Source organism: Lissotriton helveticus, chromosome 4_1 (genome assembly GCF_964261635.1).
Source record: "Lissotriton helveticus chromosome 4_1, aLisHel1.1, whole genome shotgun sequence".
Lineage (NCBI taxonomy): Eukaryota > Metazoa > Chordata > Amphibia > Caudata > Salamandridae > Lissotriton > Lissotriton helveticus.
In genome coordinates this window covers 835,558,099-835,584,886 of record NC_136063.1, presented here as the reverse complement: position 1 = coordinate 835,584,886, position 26,788 = coordinate 835,558,099, and the positions used below count along the sequence as shown (strand labels likewise).

Sequence of the window (26,788 nt, the reverse complement as noted above, 5' to 3'; positions counted from 1 at the left end):
AGAACACATCAGACTATGAAAGTAATTAAAAATCTTGACAAATAAACAAATTCATTCTATGCAAGAGCAGCTTTGTAGTATATTTGGTCTAATGTCCATGCGAGGAAAAAAAGCTTACGAAGCACAATTTGCCAATTACAGGAACAAATGCTTGAACATATACATGCACTTATTAACAATGACTCCTCATAGCCAATGATCGGGCATTACCAAAAAGAAAACATTAGTCGAGCAGAACCTCTGAAATTCTGGAGTATTGCTGTTGTGGAAAATTTGAAACCCGGTGGATACCGGAATTTTAAATTAGTACGACTGGAACCTAAGTTGATCATGGGAACGTAAACAAACGTCCCATAAACACAAACACATTTCTTTAGTCTGAAAACATGACTATGCCATTTCAAGAATGAGAATTATCAGTATCCACTGGAGGGCAGGCAGGGACTACATTAACGTGACTTAATCTGTAGGAATATCTTGATTTATTATGAAAGGGAGTGGCACTCTTCCTTGCATTAATTCATTGCAGCCACGTGTAGCTCGTTGTGGCTTATTTTTCCCCTCTTTTTCCTACTTGTTTGCATATTTTTTGTGTATAACCTTTCTGCACTAGCTCCTATCAGTGTTTTAATTTGTATACTACCATCTTCTATATTACCAGTTAGTATCCCATATACTTAAATATTTTGGAACACTTCATTAAGCTTTTGCTAGTAAATAGTGTCCTGCACGCTGTACCTTGGATAGTAGTATGGGTTGTGTTTTTTCTTGCAAAGATTCAATCATTATTTGAATTGAAAAGAAGATAGATGTAGCCTTTCCTATTAAGCTGGACCTATTTGTATACACTTGGTATGAATGCATAAATGAAAACATAACAATCTGAGCTTGTGCAGACAACGGCACCCTGCACCATTCAAGATTCCTGTATAGAGAGCGGGCCATGGGGCACCAGAGAGGCACAAAGAACACCCCTATAGCTCGGTAAGGAATAGTGGTTGATAGTGCACTGGACCCTGGCACATCTAGCCCATTGATACTTGTTTAACTGTAGCAGTCTGAGTAGTGCTTCTGTCTGAACTTTCATACTATCAGTTTACCTAGGTTTGGAGGTTGCTTGTAGATTGTATACATGTTTGTATATCCCAACAAAAGTCTGAACTGCTATTCCATCACAGTATTCTGGCTACAGGTCCTTGTGCTTGCTTTTTCATGCAACAGTAAAGAAAGTTATGTAACGCAGTTAATGCTTTGTTGTTTATTTTATACTTCAGTTCTATTATATATATGAGAAATGGAAATATTTTGACTAGAAAATATTTCTGAACAGATCGCCCAAAGCTTTAATCTTGTTACAAGATACAAGCTCCTTGAACCAGTCACTGTTCCCCTGCCAGAATATTGTCGTTTTGATCTTCGCTCAGACCGAAATATAATTACGAATCTCTCTAAAGATTTAGAAATGATTAAAACAATCGCTGTAAGTAGAGACCAGCAAATATCTACTTGAATTGCTACACTAATGGTGGCAGTACATTCTAGTTCAGAGAAGCAGTGGCTTAGCAGTTCCAGTTAGGCTGTTCCAATTGGAACCAGGACCAAGGCTGATTTGCGTATGGCTGGGTCTAATCTGAGGTGACACGATGGGCAATAAAAGCTTGAACTGGGATGTAATGCGGAATAATTGGCCATGGCTGAGATTAATTCAAGCATTCCATCCATCACTTGTTTGTGTTCTTTGTGATGCACGAAGAGCTGCTGATAAGCCCACAAGTGAGTCCTTTGTTCACTGTGTTAATTGGAACCAAGGTGCACCTGACTATAGATACTCTAATACATAGAAACTGTCCAGTTTCTCGTATCCTGTTTTAGAGAGGAGTTGGCAATTCAGGCTGTACTGTTCTTTTGGAGCAGGCTACATCTGTTTGCATATGGCTGGATCTACTCTGAGGTGGGATGGTGGGCTAAAAAGCGATGAATTGGTACCGACCAGCTGCTGTGTTTTGAGGCATCAGCTTATTACCCAAATAACGGGACCTGCACATCCTGCCGTGTGGGGTAAAACAGCATCTCAAGTCACTTAGAGCATGTGTGTGACTAATCTGCTGTATTGCTTTTCCTTTGCTTAAAATAATTTCTTTGCGCACATTCGCTTTATGAAAATATTTTTGTGTATATGCATGAATTACAGCATTTCTTTATTAAGCTTGCGTCCCATCTCATTTGAGTACCTCCGCTGCAGAAGAAGTAACTGTTTATTAAATCCTGGATGCTTTGGGATTCAAAATAGATAGTTCTTTAAAATACTCCTCAGTCATAAATGGAAACATTTGGCATCTGGGAGAAACTTCTGGTTTTTAGACAAATCTGCCCACTTTGTTAACAGTAGTTTAGTGAAGGAATTGATTACATTGTCCTCTTGATGACACCAAAGCTTGACATGGTCCGTTAATCCACCTCAAACATAATTGAATTGGACGGCTTGCGTTCTCTGCATGATTGAAGCCAGCCCAAATAGTGCCCATCTATCTTGTAGACCATCTTCACATTCAAACATGCACCCATGAATCAAGTGGTAAAGCCCCATCTTATTCTACATGGAGCATTTCTTATTTTCTTGAGAACCAAAGCCTGACCAATCGAGCGAGAGTTTCAAGGTGATCTGCAATTACAGAGCTGCTCGAATATGGCAGTTATTCTTATGAAATGAAAGTGAGGTTCTTCCTTGTTATTGTTTGTCTGTGGTGTAATCAGACCTCTGGCATATCATTGGGAAGAACAGGACTAGTGCAATAAATTCTCTGGTTAACTGAGGACTTTTTTGTGGAGCATTTGTATTCAGTAAATGCAAGTTTATGAAACATTTCAGGGGTTAGTTGTATTTACTTATATCTGACTTTACAGCAGGTTGTTTCATTGAATTGGAAGCTCAACCATGACTGGAATCGTACTTGTATTTAATCTTTTATGCTTCTAGCCCTACCCTCAGTTTAGGAAGTTTAGGAAGTTTTCTCCTACTTAGGAAAAATAGTACACTTTTGTTTTTGTAGATGTGATAACAAAAACCTGTTAACACAAAGATTTTTTTAAAATTTATTTGCAGGGTAACCAGGCAGTTTCACAATGACGGAACCATTTCAGAACATCGCAGATGAGACCTGTCCAAGCTTTATGGAGTCTCTGATGAGTGACAGCAGTCGGATCTTGGACAACGTCTCTCTTTTCTCCAATCCAGGTCTCCCTGTGGCTGCTTCCACTGTTGCAAGAAGTAAAGAAGGCTTTATTAGGTAAGCATGTTAGATGTTTTGTTACATGTTTTTTCCCTAAGACTTCAGATTTTGCTTGTAACTGAAGAGAAAAACGCCTTGTCAGTTGTTGTGCTGTACAATGTGACTAGACGGTGTCAATCCGTTTGGCTTTGTTTGGTTACTAATCGAAAATACATTGCTAGTAGAAATCATTCTCGGGTGGTGGTGGTTTTCCAATGAGTTGTGAGTCTTTCGTTATGGATTCTCTATGTTGGTGTTCTACTTGTTAATTATTGCCGATGCGTTCTACTGTTCTTGGCTTTTTCAGTGCATTGTGTTTTAATATTTTTAGTTTTGCTTAGTTGTTTGCCCAACTGGCCATTTGTGCTTCAGTTAATGTTTAAAGAGAATTAAAAAAAAAACTAGTAGGTATAAGAAAAACAAGCATTTACAATGCAATGGTCTCGGCATTATTAAAGGTAGAGCTATTGGCATTGCACATGACATTTTTTTTTAAACCCTAAATAAATGGCATTGTCATTTACATTGCCAATAGCTTAATCGTTAAATAAATGGCATTGTCATTTACAATGCCAATAGCTTAATCGCTCGCAAATGCATGACCTATTACATGACCTATTTTCAATATTGAAACCCAGCAGCTGCTCGCTAATATTGAAAATAATCTCTGTGATCCGTTCCCATTTCTCATATGTGAGGTCCTGTTTTGATCTTAAAAAAACTTTTTTTATGGATGTTGCATAAAACATAAACACATTTCTTTGCAAAATGTCTGTAATAAACTCTCACACATCACTCACATTAAAATTAATGAAAGGAAAACGGTATTTAAAACAATCTGTTGAAGAATTATTCAAGGTCATCAGGGCAAGACTCTGCAGAACAGCAATGGCTCTATCAGGACCCCCCTGAAAGCCAGGGGCCTTGGGCCAGAGGGCACTTTGCCCCTGCCTTAAAACGTCTCTGCTTACACCATATCTGCAAGACCATGAAAAGCCACGCCAAGTTGCTTTGCGTTGCCTTGTACATATGGTTTAGCTCTCTGCGCCACCGAGCGTCATAAAGTGATGCAGTGCCAACGCCAGTGCTTTTAAATACGCCCCATGGTATGGAGACTATGGAAGAGAACAGCATGGTGCCATATGTTAATGAACAAAGCGCTGAGAGGTTTCATATTTTTTGATATTTTTGATAATTGGCATGAGAACTTACCAGCAAACTGTGCCTCCCACCGCCACCCCATAAATATTGAGTAGAGTTTGGATGAATAATAAAAATACCAGCCCTGCCAAGTGTCACATATCTTGTGTTATAAGAAAGTATTTTGTCACATTACCGCAATTAAAAACATTGTCATGCAAATAAGCTTAGTAAAAAGACCAACAGCACCACCCCAGGAAGAGACACACTAGTAATGTAATACATACTAAAAAAGCGGCCTGCCAGTGCGCTAAAAGTATCTTGCTCTGCCTAAGCCTCTGACATTTTTCTCTCACAATAGCGAAAATGAATCAGGCTCCATTATCCGGCATCAGATCTGAGGAAAAGCGCGAAGGGCCAGACCCAGTTGTACAGCCAGTCCACCAGGTCAGCCAGCCAATGGGCGGCGCCTCCTCCCCCCAGCCAGAACAGATTTAACTGCTTCTGACCCAGGCAGTCGGACAAGGGGCGAGCTGAGCTGACTCAAGTTCCAGGGGGTTTCTCCGCTAATTTAGTGCCGGGGCTAAAATCAACTCCCCTTTCCCAGTCTCATCAGGACGCTTCTTCCCCAAGCGAATTGTCTCCCGGCCCCAGTTGTACAGCCAGACCCCTGCCGCCCCTGGATGATAAGTCAACAACTTCACCTGACCACCAGGTGTGTTTAAGTGTTGGATGGGGGCGGGCACAGTGTCCATCCTGGCGCGCGCAAATATTTAAATATTAAAAAGCGCCACCTCAAATCACCAGTCCAACTACCCCATCCCTGTCTGAGCAGCCATCTTGAACGCGGCTCCTCAGCTCTGCAGAGCTAGAGGGAGTCCTGACTCACAACAGACTGAGGTACGGGCCTGAGGGTCCGAGCTGGAGCCTGCCCAGCACAGCAAGTGTCTCACCAGAGCAGCAATTTAAGGCAGCGAGAGGTAATCAACCAACAAGGGCACCAGGCAGAGGTGGCAGCTGTGCTTGGCGGCGCTGCAACATTTGAAAGGAGAGTGGTGGTAGTAGTGGCCATGCCAAGAGTTTCTTAGCTTCCCAACTTATGCTATGGTGGTGGGGGCGGTCGTCGTGATGATAAAAGCAGAGTTGGGATGAGCTCTCCCGCAGTATTCACCACTAGAAGCATAGTCAGTTGGTAGGTGGCCAATGGATGAGGCCTTAATAATCACTGGGCGAGCGGTGGCAGGGGGTGGCTGGGCTGATTGTCGGATGACATCAGGACTGTGTAATGGCTCTCCGTGATTTTTCTAATTTTTATACTGGAAGGGGGACTAGACTTCATTGATTCTGCTCACGAGAAAGTGCCAGCCTTAGTCGTAGAAATGTCACTCCTAGTTAATCACACTGAAATGGTAAAACTGTCACACATAGCAGCCATCTGTAACATTGGAAGCTATGAAACACCCTTGCATGTTTTTGAATATGCCTGAAATTCGAAATCTCTCCAACATTCTCCGGCGCTGGGCAATTAGGATCGACTTCCCGCCGTCCGTGTCTGTAAATGGCCCCTTTGTCTCTGGTCTGGTTTCAACACGTCTAACTTCCACCTGTGCACTTCTCAGGTAATCATTGCAGCGCCAGACAAACCCGCAACTAACATTCCAGGAAACGTCAAACATGTCCTGGGCGGTTCGCAAGGCGATGACAGGCCTACGCAACCAACACAGGTGGTCTCCCTGGTATTCCAGGTTTAAAACTGCGCCCCTCCCATATACCAGAACAATGCAGGGAATGTGAGCCGCCAGGAAGTAGATGCTGCCTCGGAGATACGTAATGTATGACTGGCCTGGGGACGCAAAAAAAGGTGACATTCAGGGAGATTACGGACGGACGTAATAGAAAAGCGGGGTACTTTTAGTCTTTTCCTTCAGATTTAATAGTGATGGCCAACTTTTCCAGTTTTGCAGATATGCTGCCCAACATCTTATTACTAAAAAAAATATATAAAATATAATAGATCGCAGGTAAAGTTTATAACTCAAGGAAACCTACCAAGATGGAAAGCTAACAAGCATTGGTAAAGACAATAGGTCTTACCTTTGGGACATATTGGCGTTGAGAATAGTAACCATGTTGTACAACATCCCACACAATGTTTCTTTTATCTATCAAGTTGGATTTTGGCCTCATACATATGCTAATCCAGGGTGTTTGCGAAGACCTGGGACTGTCCATGGTAAGTTGCTACACCTGTCCCGACAGAGAGAGGGACACCAAGGTACCCTCATATGTCTGACTGGAATTGTCGTGAAAAATACATTTGCTTTTGTTAAAACCGCCTTGATATGTACAATGCAGCACAATTAATCTAGATTAAAATTAAAATAAAACCTATTCTACGTGATGTAATTGATTCTAGGGCGGGCGTGGCTACGCGGGCAATGGAGTCGGATATGCTTAGTTAGAACTCCGTTGCTGGCTCCCATTTCCCAGCTACAAACAACCGACAAAGCAGGTTCTCGGGACCAGTGACCTGTCGGGCCCTGGTCCAACCTGTAAAATGCAAAACAACAGTACCTGTGGCACGCTGTGAAGTCTGGAGCCGCCACAGATGTCCGGGCCCGCGTTCGGAGCCAGGCAGCAGCGAGGCACTGAGTGGAAGTTAAGGAAGCCCAGCGGAAGTCGTCACGCAAGGCTGAGGATGCAACCCACCCAGTAGGCTGCGATACGCAGCGGCGAGAGGCGCTCTGTTACACTGGAACCCCGCTGGACATTGACAGGGCCTGGGGGGGGGATGGGATCGACCGGTGCCCCAGCCAACCCAACGGCATGGCAGCCAACATCCAGCTGGGGATCTGCGTAGGAATTTTATAATGTGCACTGGATCCAAAATGGCACACAGGCAGCCCAGAGCCCGGATTCATCTTTTAAAGTGCACCCAGACTCCGAAGCACACGGGGGACGGTGCCGGAGGTGCGCCGGGACCAAGTGAGTCTCCGATAAATAGCAAAGCGGTACTGGAAAGTGAACGGCACAAAAAAAAAATGGCGGCTGCAAACACCCAAAAAATTTCGGATTCGGGGGCGTGTTTTGGCGTTCTGAGTGACGGCTGACGTCACAGGGCGAAAGAACGCCAAAAACACGCCCCGAATCCGAAAGAGACGGGGCTTTATTGGAGTGACTCCCTTCTCCTCCAATGGCTGGCCTCCGTTTAGGAAGCCAGCCAATGGAGGAGAATGGAGGAGAGAGGCGGGTTCAAGCCCCCATACTCCAAATCATTAAATCTCCGACGGGAGACTGCGCAAGCGCAGCCTTCGGTCCGAGACCTAACAAGAAGGAAACACTTAATGATACATTTTAAATAAAGGAACGTTTGTCTGGCATAAGGATTTATGTTTAACACTTGCACATTTCTAGTTAGTGGGGTAGAAAAAACTAAAAACATTTCACCAGGTCAGTGACTGGGACAATTATAATATTTGGGCAAATCTAAATGTTTAAGTTCATTATATTTCTGGTGTGACTCAATTTGATTTGTCAAACAATAATAACGTTGATTGTTTCTTAGTGTTCTCCTTTCTGTTAGCAGATACATGGGGTTTGAAAGGGGATGCTGTGTAATTTTTTTTAAACTCTACTGAGAAATTCCGATTGATGCTTTATGCAATGAAGGTGAAAAGGTGCTATTGATTATATCCCTTATCCCAGATAAGAGTTTTTGAATATTCTTTACACCAGGGCTAAGTCTGTTCTCCAAACCATTGTTTTTAAGCCAAATTATTTTTATGGTTTAAATCTTTTATTGAATTTTCAAAATAGGATAAACATACAGACCACATTTCCCCATCAGATGGAACAATGTCAAGCTCTTCCTGTGCGACCCAATCAAAGGTGTGTGGCAGTGAGAATAATGACCAGTCCAGACATGTAGGGTCTCTGCAAAGGGGAAATATCGTCCGTCCCCCCCCCCTCACTACTGCCCCACTAAAGGAGGGCAAAAAGCCAAACATCAGCCCTGCGTCTTGCGCCTGCGCGTCGGGGCCTTCTGCAAACTCCTCTCCCCTTCCCGCCTTTGCCAAGGACAGCTTCTTCATCCCCAGAACCATCCAAAGCCGGTGCAACCAACCAGTATGCGGGGGAGGTTGTGTGGTCCTCCAGTGTGCCAGGATGTTCTGCATGGCTGCCCCTAGTGCAATCGCTATAAGGCTCCCCCCTCCTAAACTTCAAGGGGTACATCAGAGCATTGGGGAGTCCTAACAGAATGTAAGCGGGGAATCTAGGGAGCTGAGTATCCAGATGTGAGTCTGTCATCTAAAATCAAACTCCAGTAGGGTTGCAAACGGTCACAGCTCCAAAGTAAGTGCTCCAAGGTGCCAAGCCCCCCGCACCCCCTCCAGCAGCGGTCACTAATGCGGGGATCCCATTGATGTAGGCGTTCAGGTGTATGGTACCAATAGGTGGCCACTTTGGTCAGGGTTTCGGTGAGGCCCATGTGGTAAGCAGAGTGTCTGGCCCTATGGTAGATGCCGCCCCATTCTTTGTGTGTGAGTGATCTCCCCAAGTCCCGCTACCACCTGTGCCTTCCTGCGTTGTGTGTAGATGTTTATGAGGAGGAGCTGCTGGTACAAGTCGGAGATCAGCTTCTTATCAGAGGTACGGATAACCAGTCACTTTTCATACGGGGTGAGGGAACGTTGCGCGCCCGGTCTGAATTCTGGCTGCAAAGCCCAATGTCGGACCTGCAGATAGGGTAGGCGATCAGACTCCGGTATACCATAGTCCTCCTTCACCTGCTGAAAGGAGAGGATACCGTTTAAGTCGAACATATGTCCCAGGGCTCTGCAGGGCGAACGCCTCCAGGCCACAAATGCCTTGAGATCCTGTCCCGGGGAAAAATCGGGATTATCGAAAAGCTGGGTCATCGGGGAGGGGAAACGAGGTGAATTCGTGCCAGACCGCCACCCGATCCCAAACCTCCAGGACGGTGCTTGTAATCTGTGATGCGTATAGATAGGGAGGGCGGTGGCATCTGGGGAGAAATGGAACCCCCTGTAAGGGCCTGCCCGCCACAGCTTGGTCTTGAAAAAGCCAATTCTTGCCCGATTCCAGCTGGTACCACTCCACCAAGGTGCGGAGTTATGTCGCTTGATAATATAGAAGGAGGTCAGGCACACCAACCCCACGTGGACAAGTATCGCAATCGCATGCTTGAAGCGTGGACGGCGACCGTTCCAGATAAAGCGTGCCAAGTCAGACTGTGTCCGCTGGAGCCAACCCGCTGGGGGGCGTCGAGGGAGAGTCTGGAACACGTAAAGGATTTGTGGTAGCAGGGTCATCTTAGTGGCTGCTATCCGCCCCAGCCAGGAGAGCGAGTGATGTTTCCATCTCCGGAGTTCGTCGTTGAGGCGCGAGCGGAGCCTGGCGTAATTCGCTGCAGCAGTGGCTTGGACGGTTGGAGCCAACAGAACTCCTAGATAGGGGATGGTGGTATTTGACCATTGCATATCGAACTCGCTTTGAACCTCGACGAGTGTCTCCGGCGACAGGGAGATATTCAGGGCTTCCGATTTCTCCACGTTGATCTTAAACCCCAAGGGCAGTGCTAAGGTATGGAGTTCGATAAAAAGTGCTCGGAGCGACTGCATCGGTTCCGTAAGGGAGAGAAGGATATCGTCTGCGTATAAACTGATCTTATGCACGTCGCCGCCAAAGGGGATGCCCTTGATGAGGGAATGTTGCCTGACCCGTTGCGCTAATGGCTCCATGTACAGGGCAAAAGGATAGGGGAGAGAGGGCACCCCTGCCTGGTGCCCCTGCCTATCGGGAAGCGCGGGGAGGTGTGTCCATTGACACGGACCGTGGCGTTGGGCCGGCGATAGCAATTCAGTATGCGGTTGCGGAGAGCCTCCCCCACACCGAAGTGTTGTAGCACCAGTTCCAGATAGGGCCAGTGCACCCTATCGAAGGCCTTTTCGGCATCAATGGTAAATAGCATACAGTCTGGCCTCGTCCGCGACCCGGCCTCGATGAGGTGGAGGACCCGTTTGGTATTATCGCTGGTCTGCCGTTGGGGAATGAAACCAGCCTGGTCCGGTTCCACCAGCTGCTGCATATATGGTGCCAACCTACTAGCGAGGATACCCGTGTAGAGCTTGAGGTCCAGGTTTAAGAGGGATATCGGCCTATAGGAACTACAGCGTGTGGGGTCTCGGCCAGGTTTGGGTATGACCGTTATCGCCGCCTCCAGAAGGTCCTCCGGAATGGCACTGGGTTGGCTGAAGGTGTTAAAAAGGTCCCGCAGTAGTGGGGCTACCTGGTGGCAAAACGTTTTATAAAAGGCCGCAGAGTAGCCGTCTGGGCCAGGAGATGTCCCCAATTTGAGGTGAGATATCGCCAAAATCACTTCCTCCAGGCCAATGGGCCGATCGAGGAACTCCGCTTGCGCCTCGTTCAGGGACGGGAGGGCCGTGCCTCCCAGGTATGCACGACCAGCCTGGAGGTCGAGCGAGTCAGCTGCGTATAGAGTTTCATAAAAGTCCCCAAAAGCCGCGGCTATGTCAACACCGTTGACGACAAGGTCTCCCCGCCTGGTCTGTATGGCTCTTATGCCCTGTCTTTGGCGTTGCTCTCTCAATTTACTCGCCAATAGCTTCCCGCAGCGATAACCCCCACTATAGTATGCATGTCGGAGGCGGAGAGCTGCATATTCCGCCACATCTTGGTCTAGGGCCGCCAGCATCTTCCTCTCCGTACAGAGTTGACGCCATGCACGGGCTGCCCCCGTTGGTTGGTGCATCTGCTCCAACTCCGCTACCCGTTGGGTTATTTCGGCTCTCTTCTGGGCGCGGTCTCTGTTGTTGGCTGTGGCGATAGAGATGAAATCTCCCCGCAAGACTGCTTTGAGCGCAGCCCATTGTGTGGCCTTAGTGGTGTCAGTGTTGGCATTGTGAGTTAAAAACTGGGTGGTGGCGGCTTTAATTCGCTCCACTACGTTAGGGCTCTGGAGCAAGGCATCCCGCAGGCGCCAATGTCGGGGCGGGGCAGGCACATCCGGGAAGAGGAAAGTGGTATTACCGGGGAGTGATCCGACAGGGAGGTCGGGAGGATATTAACATCTTGCACTCTGGGCACCAGCTGTGAGGAGCAGAGGAAGTAGTCAAGCCTCGCGTAGGATTTATGGGCCGCCGAGTAATAGGTGTATGCCGTGGAGTGTGGGTGTTAGTGTCTCCACAGGTCGACCAGGCCAAGGTCTGAGAGATGTGCGTGGCCCGCTGTGGAGAGTGATTCCAGCTGCCCGAGCGTTGACAAGAACGATCCGCTGTGTTATGGAATACTAAATTGAGGTCGCCCCCCAGTAGCAAGTGTGGTTGAGTGTTCGCTGTGGCTGTCTCTAAGGCCGTGTGCAGGAATTTTTCCTGACCCTCATTAGGCGCGTATATGGTGCCCATTAAAAGTGTCTGCCCAGCAATCAGAAATCGGTGTATCAGCAACCTGCTCTTGATCTCTGCCTCCCTCTGCAAAACTTGACCCCTAAAGGATTTGAACACCAGGATCGCCACCCCTGTCACCTTCATAGATGCGGACGAGAAAAACTGCAAGGGGAAGGCCCGGGATTTAAGTTGGTGGTGGTCCTTCAGCAGTAAATGCGTCTCCTGTAGGAGGCAGATGTCCGCTGTGGAGTGCTCTAGGAGTGAAAGTATCGCCCGGCGTTTGATAGGGTTGTTCAGTCCCCTCACATTAAGAGAGAGGAGTTTCAATCGGAGAGACGCCATAGGTGAGTAGTAGGATCTGCGTGTCTCTGAACAAGGCGCGGGGAAGCAAAATAAAACTCAGAAATAGGTGGACAAGGAGGATCCCCCCCATTCCTCCCCCCTCCCCGCCCCCCAAACCTCACCAACCCTGCAACTCCCCAACCGTTCTCCCACTGACCCCCCTCCCAACCTCCAGCCCTCCGCCCTCCCCCCCCACCCCCCCGGCCCCCCAAAACCCCCAACTCTCCCCAAGCCTGTCCCCCCCCCCCCCCCCCCACCCTCCCCTCCAAGAGTCACCCCAACTAGTGAACATAGTCCCAGTCCAGCCCTCCGGAAGAGCGGGACTGTGGTGTTACCTGTGTGGACGTCCAGCCACGTCGCTCCCTACTGCAACCCCCCCCCCCCCACCCCCGGACTCGCACAATGATAAATGTTATTGGATGCCCAGCAGTGTGCAGGTTTCTTGGAAGGAATGTAGCTGGTGCCGGGCCCTGTTCTACCTGAAAATCAAACGGAAAGGATGACCCCAGGCGTACAGGATCTCCTTCTTTCTCAAAAAGTCTGTTGCCACTTTGAAGGCCTTGCATTTCTGGAGGGTGATCGCGGAAAGGTCCTGAAACAGGGCCACCGGAAGGCCCCGAAACCGCAGGGGCTGCTGCCGTCGAGCTTATCTGAGGATACGCTCCTTAAGGGGGTAATCTGGTAGGAAGGCCAAAATGTATGGTGGTGGGGCCGATGCTCGTCTCGCCGGTCCCACTCTGTGCGCCCTATCTATCCTCATTTCGAATTCCACTGGCTCTCCCGGAATAGGGCCTGTAGGTAGCCCACAATGTCCGACCCCTCCTCTTTAGATGGCACCCCCCGGACCCTAATGTTGTTCCTCTGGGATCTATTTTCCAAGTCCTCTGCGTGGGCCTGCAAGTCTACTTGTTGGTCCTTCAGGCGTATTACGTCCTGTTGTAGGTGTTCTATTTCTTCATCCCGTGCACGACCTGTATCTTCAATGGCGGCAACCCTTTCGCCGAGCCCATCCACCTCTCTCCTCATCTCCCGCGCTTCCCCGGCCACCTCCTGCTTCAGAGTGTGGAAGTCCTCGCGGAAGGAATTTAATAGTGACTCTAGGAAGGATTTGGTGATGGGCACTTCACTGTTCTGGGAATCTTGCTGAGTCTTGGATGACCCTGGGGACGACGAACATTTCTCTCCTTTAGACTGTCCTTTGCCTAACATTTCTGGGAGGGTGCGCTCTCCTTTCTTCCGCTGGCCCGCCATCTCGTGGCCCTGGGGGAGACTATGGCTGCCGACCTCTTGTTTGCCAACCAGAGAATCAGTCTTAGAGCCCCCAACAAGCCAACTCCGGGCGACTCGTGTGTGTGTGGGGTGCCCCGATGCAGGCCGGTTCCCCAAGTGGTTCCCGGTGTGCCCCCTCCAAGGCCTTCGATCGTGCTGCTCCCGCACTGTGCTTCACCGGCGTCGCACCACCTGTCCAGTGTCGGGCCGCCGCGCGCGGGCCCTTCTATCCACCCACGGCTTTGTTCAGAGGCTGTGGGGTCTCCTCACTGCTCCCAACTGCCTCGGGTGCCGTCTTGGCTGCCGCGGGGTCAGGGCGCGGGGCAATTTCGCATGAGCCGGCCTGGAAGCTCCTGGGTAGAGGCCGCAACTCCGACCTCAGCCGCTTCACTCTCCGGCATCAGTGGGGGTGAAGGCGATCACGCGGGCCATCCCCGCAGAGGGGCTGTTTGTCGCTGTGCTCGTCTCGGGCGTTGACTCATGGGGTCCCGGTGGAGCCCCTACTTCCTCCCCAGTGTCCCACTCCGCTCCTCACCTCGCGTGGCGTTCTGGGCGTGATATAGCTCCCAGTCCCGTCCGGCTAATGTTCGGTCTCCACTCTTTGTTGGGGACTAGACCCCGCGTCGCCGCCTCTGGCCTCGAGCCCCCTCGCTCTGTCCTGCGGCTCTGTGCTTTCTAGTCCACCGCGAGGGGGGCGGACTGCTGTGCGTGTATCACCTCGCCACTCCTCCCGGCTCTAACTCCCGCTGCCAAGTTCCGTGGGCCCGTTCGCACCAGGCCGCGGCCTCTATTTCGGAGCTCCCGGTTGTCGGCCGTATCTGTGCTGCCGAGTTGCCACCCGCGGCCCCCAGGCAACCGGAAGGCCACTGGGTCCGGCGCCGGGCGATATATGCGTCCGCGTAGGTCCCCGATCGCTGTTTCTGGTGCCGCAGTCGCTGTGACCTCGCTCCGCGTGTCGCCCTCTCGTGCGGCCTTGGTTAGGGCCCTGGAACCCAGCGTTGGTGCAGGGCCTCGCTCCGGACCCGCGCCCTATGCTCCGCAAGTTTCCACTCCGACCCCCAAATATTCAGGCGGGGGGTCCGCCAACAGCTCCCGCCCGATAAGAATTCTGTAGGGGGGAGAAACGCTAATATTATGGTCCGGGCCGGCCGGGTGCGGATGAGCCCTCGGGAAGTGCGACTGCTCACTCCGCCATCTTGGCCACGCCCCCCGCCAAATTATTTTTAAACTCCTTGTCCAGTCAGAATTTAAAAAAAGGTTTACATTCTCACATCAGAGAAAAAAATGTGTGTTCTCAAAATAATGCATGGCTTCGTACCACACCTGGTTCTTAGACCACCATGCTTTTAACCTTTTTTAATGTCTCAATGTGGACTTGTGGTTTTTTGTCTTCATTTGGTTTTGTGTTATGGCTTGCTGCAGGCATATCTTTCAGTAGTATGAATTCATATTTTTAACATGTGCTACCTCCAGCAAAAGCTCTATTGTCCAATGGCCCTCTACATGGCTAGCAGTAATATTGCAGGATTCTAATTCCATTGAAAGGTATACCCTAGAAACACAACCACTTAAAGGGCTCCTTAAATTGAAAGCTAAAATGGAGAGCACCCCTACACAGGAGGGTCTAAATTGAGAGCACCCCATTGACAAGGAAAGAACCAGGTCAGAGCTCCTAGGCAATTTAAAATCCAGTATGAGGAGAGTCACAGGGTAGTTAAGGGATTGAGAAAATAGATCTCCTGAAGGTTAAAGCATTGCAATGAGTGTTACTCCTGATATCTGCATACCAGGTGCACAGATAGTCGTAAGACCAAATGAGTGAGATCAGACTCCCATAGGCGTAACCATTCACCTTAAGAGAAAACGCCAAACTGGGGACAAGGCTGCCAGTAAATTCCTATTCACATTTTCAAACTAGAAGGGAATAGTTCAGATCGGAAAGCTTAGTTAGGAAAGAAGGTAGCTGGATTAGGCACTAAAAATTAACATAGCTCAGAAATAGAACTTCTGTGAAACAAAACAAGGGTAGCAGCACTGCTACACAGCACATCACAAATTAATTCAGTCAGTCCCTGGAAGCTTCTTATTCAAGACTGACTCTTGTAACAGCTTTTTATACATGTGGCCATATTGTGTAGAAGATGCTTACGTCATTGCAGAAGATTTGCTGTTCTTGAGTGTTATGGGTGTGATTTGTCTGGCTGGCAAGCATTGTTACAAAAGCTCCAGCTGAGGTAACTTCTTCTTAGGGATGCAATTACGATCCTAAAATCTGATTCAACCTCCGAATACAGAGTAGATTAGACTATACCTTGGACTCTGTACAAAATGCTATTTGGCATTCATATCTATGTTTCATACCTAATGAATTTGCTGGGCCTCAAGAACAGTCGCCTCTTGTTCCATTAAATGACACATAGGATGCAATAAGAGCAATTATTGGAACTGTAAGATAGTGCATGATGACCCCGTGATGTGCTGATCACACTGACTAGACTCCAAAAACAAGTGACTTTGTAAAGTGGAATATTCATGAGAAATTACTATTTACCCCAGCATAGCATCCCTTTTCTGTAATCTAAGTGAAAAACTCTGTTGCCAGCCTCTAACAAGAAGTCAATTTTCATTGACTTAAAAGCAGCCACATTGTGTCTTCATTATCTGTCACCAAGGTGCTTTCAGTCTCCCCCCCCCCCCCCCCCCTGAAAATTTCACCTGATGAATTGGTACTGCTCTTAGAGATATTAACTCTCTTGATGGTAATTGTAGTTGGCAAGGATTGTTATTGACTCGACAATTCTTCCAACTCATGAAGAAATCGGTGAGTAACTTGGGGAAGTCTTGGTGTGCTTCAAGTACTCAAAGTTTCTGCATTGTAGCATACCTTTTCGTTTTGAAGTGATGGGTTAACATTGCTGCTGCAGCATACCAGACCTGGTATAGCGGTGGTCTTGAAAAGTATCTAAATACACCTTCAGGTTCCATTTCATGTTTTACCTTCCCTCATTTTGTTGGTTACATTTGTGATTATAATCAAGCAGGGGTAACAGAGAGCACCTACTAGAAGATATCACCCTGGTCTTGTCATCCTGAAACTCTTACCATTTTTGGAATTGCAGATGTTTTAAGGAGTGCATCAGTTAATATAACTGCAATTCCGTTAAAATGATATATACTGGATAAGGGTCAAACATCAGATTTCCTGGACCCACTACTATGGTGCTGTACCATTGATTTTTCCTATTGACTAAGTTAATTGTACACCAGGACCATAGCTTAATCCACAGGATACAGTTGTGATAATCTCCTACTGCTCTGGACCCTGGTTTCTACACCTTTCAAATGCTTCTTGTGAAACTCTCAAATTCATCTGGTAAAAACATAGCCCAGTACCTTATATCCATAGGGCAAATTCATTGAAAGAGAAATTTGTATACTTGTTCTGCAACGAAACAGTCAGTCGTGGGCGGAAAGGCTATTGTCACTGTTAAGTCGCTTATGGAAAAGTTCACTGATACTAATAACTTTAAATATCGCTAGGTTTCTTGTAGGTTGTACGTCTTCAAAGAAGCACGAATGGGACCGGTTATTAAAAACAGAATCTGCATACATGCAACAGTAAGCAGAGGACAATAGCAAAGTTAATACGTCAAACCTAGAACACTCATTTTTTTTTTTTAAACTCTTTTTTTATTTTATAAAAGAAAACAAACAATCAAGGCAAAAAGAACATTACAATACAGGCGCTTTTCGGGGCAGGAAGGAAAGGGCAATAGCATTACAATGCAAGTCAATGAACAAAAATCAAGGGGGGGCAGAATCGGGGGAAAAAAGACTAAAGATTTTAACACCTATGAATCAAAACAAGTCATGGAACGTGAGGATTAGGGCGAATGTGAATCATCGGGTACATCAGGAAGGGGTGGTGTGCATATATCCCCTCTGTAGGAGTTCCATTGATTCCAAATTTTCCCCCATTTTTGTGGCCTACCTCGTGCCACATACACCGTCTTCTCTCTAAACATACACCAATCCATATTTTCCTTCCATACCGAGACCGTCGGCGGGCGGGGAGCACCCCACAATTGTGCAATGTCTCATTTAGCAATCATATTGGCCAGGGTCGCCCAACGAGTCTGAGCCACGTCATAGTCATTTGGTTCCCATACATTCAGCAGACTCCGCCTAGCTTCCGGTTGTATCTCGACTCCCGTAACCTCTTTCATGACAGCATGCACTCTATTCCAAAATACAGCAACCTCCGGACATTCCCAAATGATGTGAAGGAAAGTAGCAAGTTGACCACAACCACGGATACATAACCCATCAACGGAGTAACCCATTCGAATCAGTCGCGGACCAGTAACATACACACGGTGCAAGATCTTGAGTTGGACTCGGAACACTAATTTTTAATTAACAATCATATGAATGTTAATTTACGTAAAACGTATGCAGCCTGCTTTCTCTGCCTTTCATGTAGAAGGGTAATTAGTGCATTTTGCTATGAATGAAGTTGGGCCCTATAATTTATTGAAAGGAATAGAATCCCATTGAAGTTACTTTAAGATTTTGCCATGTTGACCATATCTTATTGCAACACAGTGTACCATGGTGTGCTGAGATTGGTTCTAAATCTTTTTCCCTGTACAACAGTTTGAAGTTGATACCTATATTACAGGTGAACCACTGTCAACTGGTGTGGGTGGTTTAGTCTTTTGTACCTCTTCCTGTTTTTAGTTCTAGATATACAGGATGTTTCAAAGTTGAATCTTAGGTAGTCTGTCAGACCCAACGTGAACTCTATAGTTAATAGATATTACTTAACAGAATTATTGCTTTTGAGACAATAACCCTTTGTTAAGGAGTGTGTTTGTGAAAACCACTGGACCACACTCTAAATTGTGATCAAGTAGCAATTAATTAAAAATGTGTGTTTATCAAACGAGGGATATATTGTATATTGACAGCAGTCTCTGATCTCGTACAGCATTAAAGTTTTGGCTACTAGAGAATGTTTTTAAGCGAGCATACCCTATATTTTCAGGTTTCTTTGCTCGTTTTCATTCACTGCTGTGATGTCACTATTTTCCCACAGCCTGTGAGAGTAAAGGATCATAGTTGACCCAGAGTTGAAGTCAATAGCTTGCTTTTATGGTTCAAATCTCTTTATTCACAATTTCATATCGGATTTAGCAACAAAAGAGCATCACAGCACTCCGCATATAACTTATATAGTGTCTTCAATATTTAATTAGAATAAAACAGTCCCTCTAACAAACCACCCTCCCTCACCCAGCCCCCTCATTACTCAATGAAGGAAAGACTATAGTTACAACATGGCAGATCTTGCTCAGGTTGTCTAATCAATGTTCATCAACGGGGCGGGTACACATCTGTCAAATGGAGTATGCGCAGGTATTTCGACCAGTAAGCTCCCGAAACTCCATCTGTAAGAGAGTAAGAAACTGACGCCAAAGCTCCCAAAACGACGCACTGGGAGCTGAATGGTAGTGGGTGATTTGTTTTCATACCCAGGATATGCCATAAGCGGTGAAGCCATCCCTGATGTGTGGTTATTCATCCTGTACCCCAGTGTGAAAGAATATTCTGTAGTGCAGCCCCCAGAGTTAATCTCATCTGTCTCCCCCTTTGAGATTTAAGTGGAAAAGTAAGGTGGTTGAGCAATCCAGGGATCGTTTAAGTGGGGAATCTGGGAAATGTGAGTCCAAGTGTAAATCTTTGTCATCCAAGATCTTGGTCTAATAGTCCGTTATGTGGGGACAATCCCATAGCGGGTGTTGCAGTGTCGTGAAAGCCACAGCCCCTCCAGCAATCTGGGTTTCTCTTCGGATTGGCTCTGTTGAGACTAAATGTCGTAAAGTACTAGTAAGTGGCTATCTTAGTGGCCTTTCTAGTGCTAGCAGTATTGCGTGCTGTGTGTCACACTATATAATAGACCTCTCCCCTTTCCTTTGGGGTCAATTGTCTACCCAGTTCCATCTCTCACCTTTTCTGACCTGGGATAAGCTATGGCTGAGAGGTCTGGTGTAGGATGTTATATTGTTTGGTGATGAGCCGTTTATCGGAGAGTTTAGTCACTAGCTATTTCTCCAAGAACGTGAGGTGTCTTTGTACTTCCAGGCAGTGTGATGGGTACGTGAGCCAGTGGCGTATTTGCATGTAATGCATTCTCTTGGACTCTGGTAGGTTGTAATAGCGTAGCTGAGTAATGATGTTCCTTCCTCAGCAGTGCAGCTCAGCAGTTACCCTCTGAGCTGCACTGAGTCTTTCGCTATGATGCACATGCCCCTTGATCTACACCTTGGGAGAAATTGGTGTGATCAAACAATGGGAAGGGGCACAATTTGAGGCCCAATTGGACCCCCACCTGATCCAGACCTCCACTGTCGCCCTGGTGATGGGGTCTAGTATACACTTTTTGGAAAGTCCCCTTCCTTAAGAAACCACAGGCGTAGCCGTGCTATGGCCCTATCTTGGAATAACCAGTGTTCCTCTGATTTGTCTCTGTTCCACTCTACAAGATAGCGTAGCTACACTGGTTGATAATATTGCTGAAGGTTTGGTAGACCAAGCCTCTTGGGTCTCGGGTTTGAGATTTACTAACATTGTACCAAAATTCCGCTGCATGGCTGAGAGTGTCCAGCTCGGCCAAAAGGGCTGGAAGAGCCATGTTGCGAGTTCTATAGTGAGGGATACCGCTGCATGGTCTAATAGGGCAGCGGGCTCTATTTCAGATGCTATGGTTAAATCGTGTATGTCTTTCGTCCCCAGGAAGTAGTCAAGTAATGCTTATGTTTTATAAGCATATGAGAAAAAGGTATATTTAAGTGTGTGTGAGTAAATGCTCTCCAACGGTCTCGCTGTCCCACGTCCTGCAGCCATTTGGTACCTCATGTGGTAAGGCTCCAGTTTGGCCATGCCGATGTGTTGTACTGTCTATCATTTTTTAGCACTAGGTTGAGATCACCTCCCCAAAGAATACGCTTTTCCGAAGGGGACATTACCTCTGACATAGCTTTGCGTAGAAAGTGTTCTTGTGCTTCGTTAGGGTTGTACATCGAGCTCACTACGAAGGATCTGTCCCCAAGGGATATGTTCTACGCAAGGAGTCTACCCTTTAATTCTGCAACTCGATCCCACTCTACCACAGAAAGAGTTGGATATTTAATATCGCCACTCCTTCCGACTTAGTGGATGCCGATGAAAGGAACTGGTGGGGAAAGGTACGTGATCGGAGTCGATGCCAGTCATTAGCCAGACACTGATATGGAGACCTAGAGACCCTGAGACTCTGCCGCTTGACGCTACATGTGAGACGGTGAGCAGCGCGAGGAGATGGAGCACGCCGCACCGCTCCCCCGCTGCTTTTACCCTGCTACTACCACCGCCGGGCCTCAAGCCCCTCAAGGCTCTGAACATTCGATTCGGTCAGCAAGTTTATTCCAGTCCGTGGTTTACTCTGATCTCAACGCACGCTGTCTTGCAGAACGATGAGCGAACGAGGGAGACGCAGCCTCAGCCTACCTGCCTGAGGCACCCTCTGATTTTTACGCGGCGGGTTATCAACCGAGGTGCCAGTGAGCTGTGGGCGGTTGGCGGGTGAAACAAGGTGTTTCTGGCCCCGTGGAGCTCTGTCCTTGAGCCGCGGTGGGCGCTGCAGAGCCCTGGCATCTGGCGGATATCCTCAGCGCACCTGGATCAGCCCAAGGCGAGCATGTGGTAAGCCGGGGCTCCCCCCGCACGCCTTTCTGGAGCGACGTTTGGGGTGACTAAGCTCACAACTCCACGACCTCTATAACCCCACTAGTACAAGGATCGGAGTGGGGGCACCGGGGGAGCGACCCTCAGCAAACTCCGACAGTCATTATTACAGAAAAGGACTAACTGCAGTGGTGAGCGTAACTGCACACAAGCGGCTGCAGTAAGTGAGTGCGCTCGGCAAATACGGAGGCGGCCTGACTAGACCAGGGGGGAGCCTGTGACCTGATTCATTTTATTTTATTTATTTATTTTATTTATTTATTTTGAAAGTTTTATATAGCGCGGACAAGATCCTTGCAGATATCAGAGCGCTTTACATAGAAGGGGTACATGAGGGAGCATAGTCAGACAGATAAATCAATAGAACAAACAGTACAAATAGGTGGCTGCAAAGCCAATCATGTGAGTAATAAGACAGCTAATACAACTAAGCAAAGGGGGTCAAACATGTGGTACAGATCGGTACAGAGTATTAACAGAGTTCGAGATAATAGTTCAAGTGTATTTAGCCATGAGGATAGCTTTTACTTCATTTTTAAAGAGTGTAGTGGAAGAGATAAGCCTGGTTTCGGGGGGGGAGTGAGTTCCAGATCCTAGGCGCCATTCCAGAGAAGGAGCGCTTATATGTTTTTTCCTTCCGGAATCTTCGAGGTTTCAGCAGAAGATTGTTTGTGCCTCTAGTGTTTCTAGCTCTGCCAGAGATTGTCAGCTTCTGAGCGAGGTAGCCGGGTGAGTTTAGGTGTACCGCCTTGTGTGTCATGCAGGCGATTTTCAGATGTATTCTGGCTTCAAAAGGTAGCCAGTTCAGGGATTTCAAGTCAGGGGTAATATGGGAGTGCTTTTTTGACCCAGTGATATTCATATTAAATTGTCCCCTCAAAGACAGATCCATCTGCCCCCCTCCACCTCAGCCCTTCCCGGAATCGGGGGTAGGGGGAATCTAGCATCATTAAGGCAGTAGTAAAGACCCCAATGATATCACCTTCGCCTCTAACTCAAGCATCAGCTCAAGTACCTTTTAAAGGAGCACCCAAAGGAGCAACAGTAGCCCTTGCAACTTCCGCAAAGAAAGAGTGGAGAGCATGGTGAGGGATTTGAGCTTGACCCAGAGCAGCCGCCCAGCAGCCTGTGGCCAACTCCAGTGAAACATCTGGCACATGGGGCCCAAAAGGAAGGGCCGATTGCACACAAGCAACCCGCCCAATAAAGGGACCAAAAGGATTACGAGGAGCAAATCGCAAACTGATCGCTTAAAAGAAATGCCCCAAGAGGCAGATCAAAGGGGTTCGATTAGAAATTTCCTTATTAAGAAAAACGATCTCCCCAAGAGTGACAATGGTACAACACAGGACACTCTTCCCTTTAGCCCACACTCAGCTCAAATCAGCAGCATTAACGAACACAGCAGAAGACAGCCCGATTACACCTACACACCAAAAGGATAAGACCCCCCCCCCCCCTGTGATGAACTCCGGTCCACCCAGGTGTGGAACCCTGCCACTTCTCAAAGAAGATGTGGGGCAGGACACCAGAACCAACAAGACTCTTGGCAAAGTCCCGCATAAAGGCAGTCCCATAGTAACGACGACTGTGCAAATCCACCGGCCCAACACCCCCTGTTTAAACCTCCAGATCATGGAGCTCAGTGAGCCCCAAAATGATTTTCTAGCACCAAAACCAACAAACTTCCGGCCCCAATCATCTCCCTCGGCGCCTGTATCTCCAGTGGCCAGGGAGCTCACACCTTCGTTCCTCTTTAACCTCGAACAAAAGATCGAAAGAACTCTCGAGCTAACTCCTAATCGGTCATGGCCTTCAGCGTCCCCATGGGCCCCCAACTCAAAAAAACTAATATCTTCCACACAACATCAGCTCTGAAGAGGATTTGGAGAAATCACTCTCGACTGTGACAAATAGCGCCACAAATAAAGCCCTCTTGTGGAAATCGACCAAGATGGAAGTGCAAATAGACCTACAAGCAATTGCAGGACGCCTAGCCAACATTAGCTACAAGATGGACGACCTAGACAAAAGGATCTCCCAATATGCGGCCTCCAACCGGGGCGAATGTTCCTGTAGCTGTTCAAATCTTATCGAGAAGTGGGCCTCCCTTCCAGAGGTTCTAGTTGACATAGTCGAGATATTTAAAATCTGTACCTCCATGCAACCTTTTACTAACACAGACAATCGGGCAAGGCCCAATAGTCATATTCCAATAGCAACACAGTCAGCAGGAGTTTCATCAGAACAGAAGATCACAGGCGTCAACGGCAAAAGCGCAGTGTTCATGATCAACACTCCTGTTAGCAGCCCCGAAACAATTAAAGTTGTACAAAGTCCAAACTTTAGGGCTAGCGACGCAGTTGGAATAGACTCGCAGGAACATACTTTATTTTCAACAAAACCCTTGCTATCAAGGAGAGCAAAAAAGAAGTTGAAGAAGCAACGGAAAATATCAAAGCTCAAAGTGAGCCAATTGCAGCCATCAAAGATCACCCAACCACCCTTTCAAGGGGACACAAAAGTAACTTTGCCTTTCCCAATTATCAGAGACAAAAAATGGGGCAAAAATGTCCCCCCAGTGTCTACGGAAACTCAGCACAAGCCAACCCCACCACTAAGCATCTCTAATGCGAATGGCCAAAAGTCTCCAGAAAGGGTGAATCACCCCACAGACAACGATTCATTGACAAGAAAAACTCCATCTACTGCAGAATCCCTCATCCAGACAGCTTTGGCAACACAGACACTACAATCGGTTATTCCAAAACCTCCACAATTAAGTCCTGGGCTTCAGACTGCTACTAGGAGTAATCACGGCCAAAACAAGCGGCCCCAAGCAGGACCTACCTCAAATCAACAAGGAAGCTCTAGCTTACGATCAATCCCAGCAGATACAGCCACAGAAAGGAGAGAAAGGACCCTAACAGTGGGTGTACCAGCAGTGGTATATGAGGTGGTCCTCACACCAAGATTCCTAGCACGGGACAGCATGACATCTTGAATCGGAGCAACATTCTACGTCTCTTCAAACACATAGACACTTTAGATAAGATACAAACAGGAGACTTAGAATGGGTGAAATTCGTGAGCATAAAGGGAGACGCGCACGGCGACTCATCGGTGGTGGGCCTGAAGAACAAAGAAATACAACAAGAAGTTGTGAATAATTCTACCTTACTCGCCGAGTGGGGCATCGAAGTTCAGAAGTTATCGCTCCCAAAATACCCACACGTCTTGATCCCAGACTCAGGGGGCAAGACCTCCCGGTCTGTCCTGCATGGGACCAATAGCTTAGGACACTCGGATAGAAGCCAGGCAGGCCAAAGAGACCTAATGGGCATCAGGATCTCATGCCAAAACAACCATTGGGTCATATGCACCATCTCCCCTAATATAGACCAAAAGGCCACAGTATTCCTAATTATGACAAAAGCCAGCGGAGATGCTGGGCCAGGCCTAATCCACAAATAGCAATTAACAATAATTTCCTGGAATGTAGCAGGGATTAGCAACATTTGTAAAAATGAAAATCTGAAGCATTTCCTGGAAAGCGGGGACATAATCTGTTTCCAGGAAACATGGGCCTTGTCCAGCACTCATTTGGCTGGGTACTACGAACATCAGGTCCCAGCCATTAAATGGAACCTCTTTGGCCGTCCAGCCGGTGGTTTATCGGTTTTCATAAAACATGAATGTGCCCTTGCAGCCACAGCTATCAACTCGTACTCTAACGGACTACAAGCCCTACAGATCAGAGGTCTGAATTTTAATAAACATCAAATGCGCCTCCTATTACTAAACTGTTATATCAACCCAGCACAGACCCTTATGAAAGATCAGCTTGAGGCAATGGCACAAAACCTCGAAGGCTTGCTAAACAAACATAAATCATACCAGGCCATCCTAACCGGGGATTTTAACCTGAAGGACCTTGACAAAACTGATTTACTCCCTCAGGGCACAGGCATGGCAGCTCCCCTGCACAACCTTCTCAATAATTACAAGCTGACGTCAACCCATGTGCTGAAAAAAGCTCGCTTCGCATCCTGGCATCCTCAGTTTACCTTCCGGGACACGTCAACAATAGACTACATTATGGCCAGCGAAGAAATGACGGCCTGAATGGAAGACTTCGAAGTCGCAGACCGGAAGGAAAGCGATCACATGCCATTAATAGCAGCGTTTCAGCTAGAAGTTCCGCCAGCTACCATCTACCAACCCATTGGGGTGGCTAGTGGGGAGGAAACACGTAGTGTTTTGAGAGGATCAAATGGTCAGATAAGACTGGGAACAGACTTCAAGCTTGGTTGGCCCATAATCAGGAAGGGAGCTCGCTCGCCGAACCTTCACCCATAAAAGGATGGGAGAACATTATTGAGGACCTACAAATCCAGTGCGGGAATACAAAGATCCATAATCCGAGACTGAAAGTGGCAACCGAGACCAGGAAGCATCTTCCCAAACAAAGCTATACGAGAATGCAAAAGGCTTCTGCGCAAGGCCCTCGCAGAAAAGAAAAGAGGGGTTAGCCGAACAGAGGGACCATCAGTCGCATCACTGAGGTCATCCCTTAGGAAGAAATTATGGGAACACAAAAAAGCCAACATGGAAAGCGAATGGCTCAAAGTCTTTTCTTTGCTTAAACAAAGGAACCCAGCGCAACTCTGGCGATACATAAACCGGCGGAGTAATCGAGGACCCTCAAGAGAAAATGGAGTGTCTGAAAAAGAATGGTAGTTACATGTGAAACATCTATATGTAACAGCGCCCTCCAACAGAGATCCAACAAGTGGAAGGGCGGACCCAGCTGGGCAAGCCGAGCAGGTCAATATAAAGCCAGGAGTCAGGCTCTCAAGCCCAGTCAAGGTCTCCACGGACAATAGATCCCCGGCCGATGCCCAGGGCACCTTACCTGCCAAGATAAACACTCAACAGGTCATCCATATCGTCAAGAGCATAAAAAATGATGGGGCCCCGGGGCCTAATGGTATTCCCAGCATTGGCTTTCAAATTGGTACCAGAATTCTGGGCATCACTCCTGACCCCGCTCTTCAATTACATCTACTCGACCGCCTTAACTCAAGAGTCCTGGAGGGGCTCCATATTGGTCCCCATTTTCAAAAAAGGAGACCGCCTTAAGCCTTCTAATTATAGGCTCATCGCCCTGCTCGATTTGGAAGCTAAGGCTTACGCCCGTATACTTCTGACAGACTTGGAGAAGTGGGTTGAAGAGAGAAACATAATACCATTCCCTCAGACTGGCTTTAGGCAGCAGGCATCAACCATGGATAATGTCCTGGCAATATCGTATCTATCAGCCAAGGCAACCACAAAAATCAGCCCCCACTCGTCTGCTGCTTCGTGGATTACAGTACAGCTTTCGACAAAGTAGACCGAAAAAGACTATGGTGGAAGTTAGAAAACTGGGGCATTCCATCACACCTCCTGAGGGCAAAATGATCATTATATGAGGACACCTGGGTGCGGATTAAAACAAGGGCCAGCACAGTATCCCCCAAAATAAGCACGGACAATGGGCTGAAGCAAGGATGC

At 47.6% G+C, this 26,788-nt stretch overlaps 1 protein-coding gene across 2 annotated transcripts in view; it reads left to right on the top strand.

Moving 5' to 3' along the window:
* Positions 1-26,788, top strand: part of CEP192 (centrosomal protein 192) — a 2,224,848-nt gene that overhangs the window by 33,478 nt on the left and 2,164,582 nt on the right. For both annotated transcript variants that reach the window (XM_078687485.1, XM_078687486.1), the window contains exon 2: positions 3,104-3,287. In XM_078687485.1, coding sequence (XP_078543611.1) covers positions 3,124-3,287 — 164 coding nt within the window. In that variant the 5' untranslated portion in view covers positions 3,104-3,123. The remainder of the gene's footprint in view (positions 1-3,103; positions 3,288-26,788) is intronic.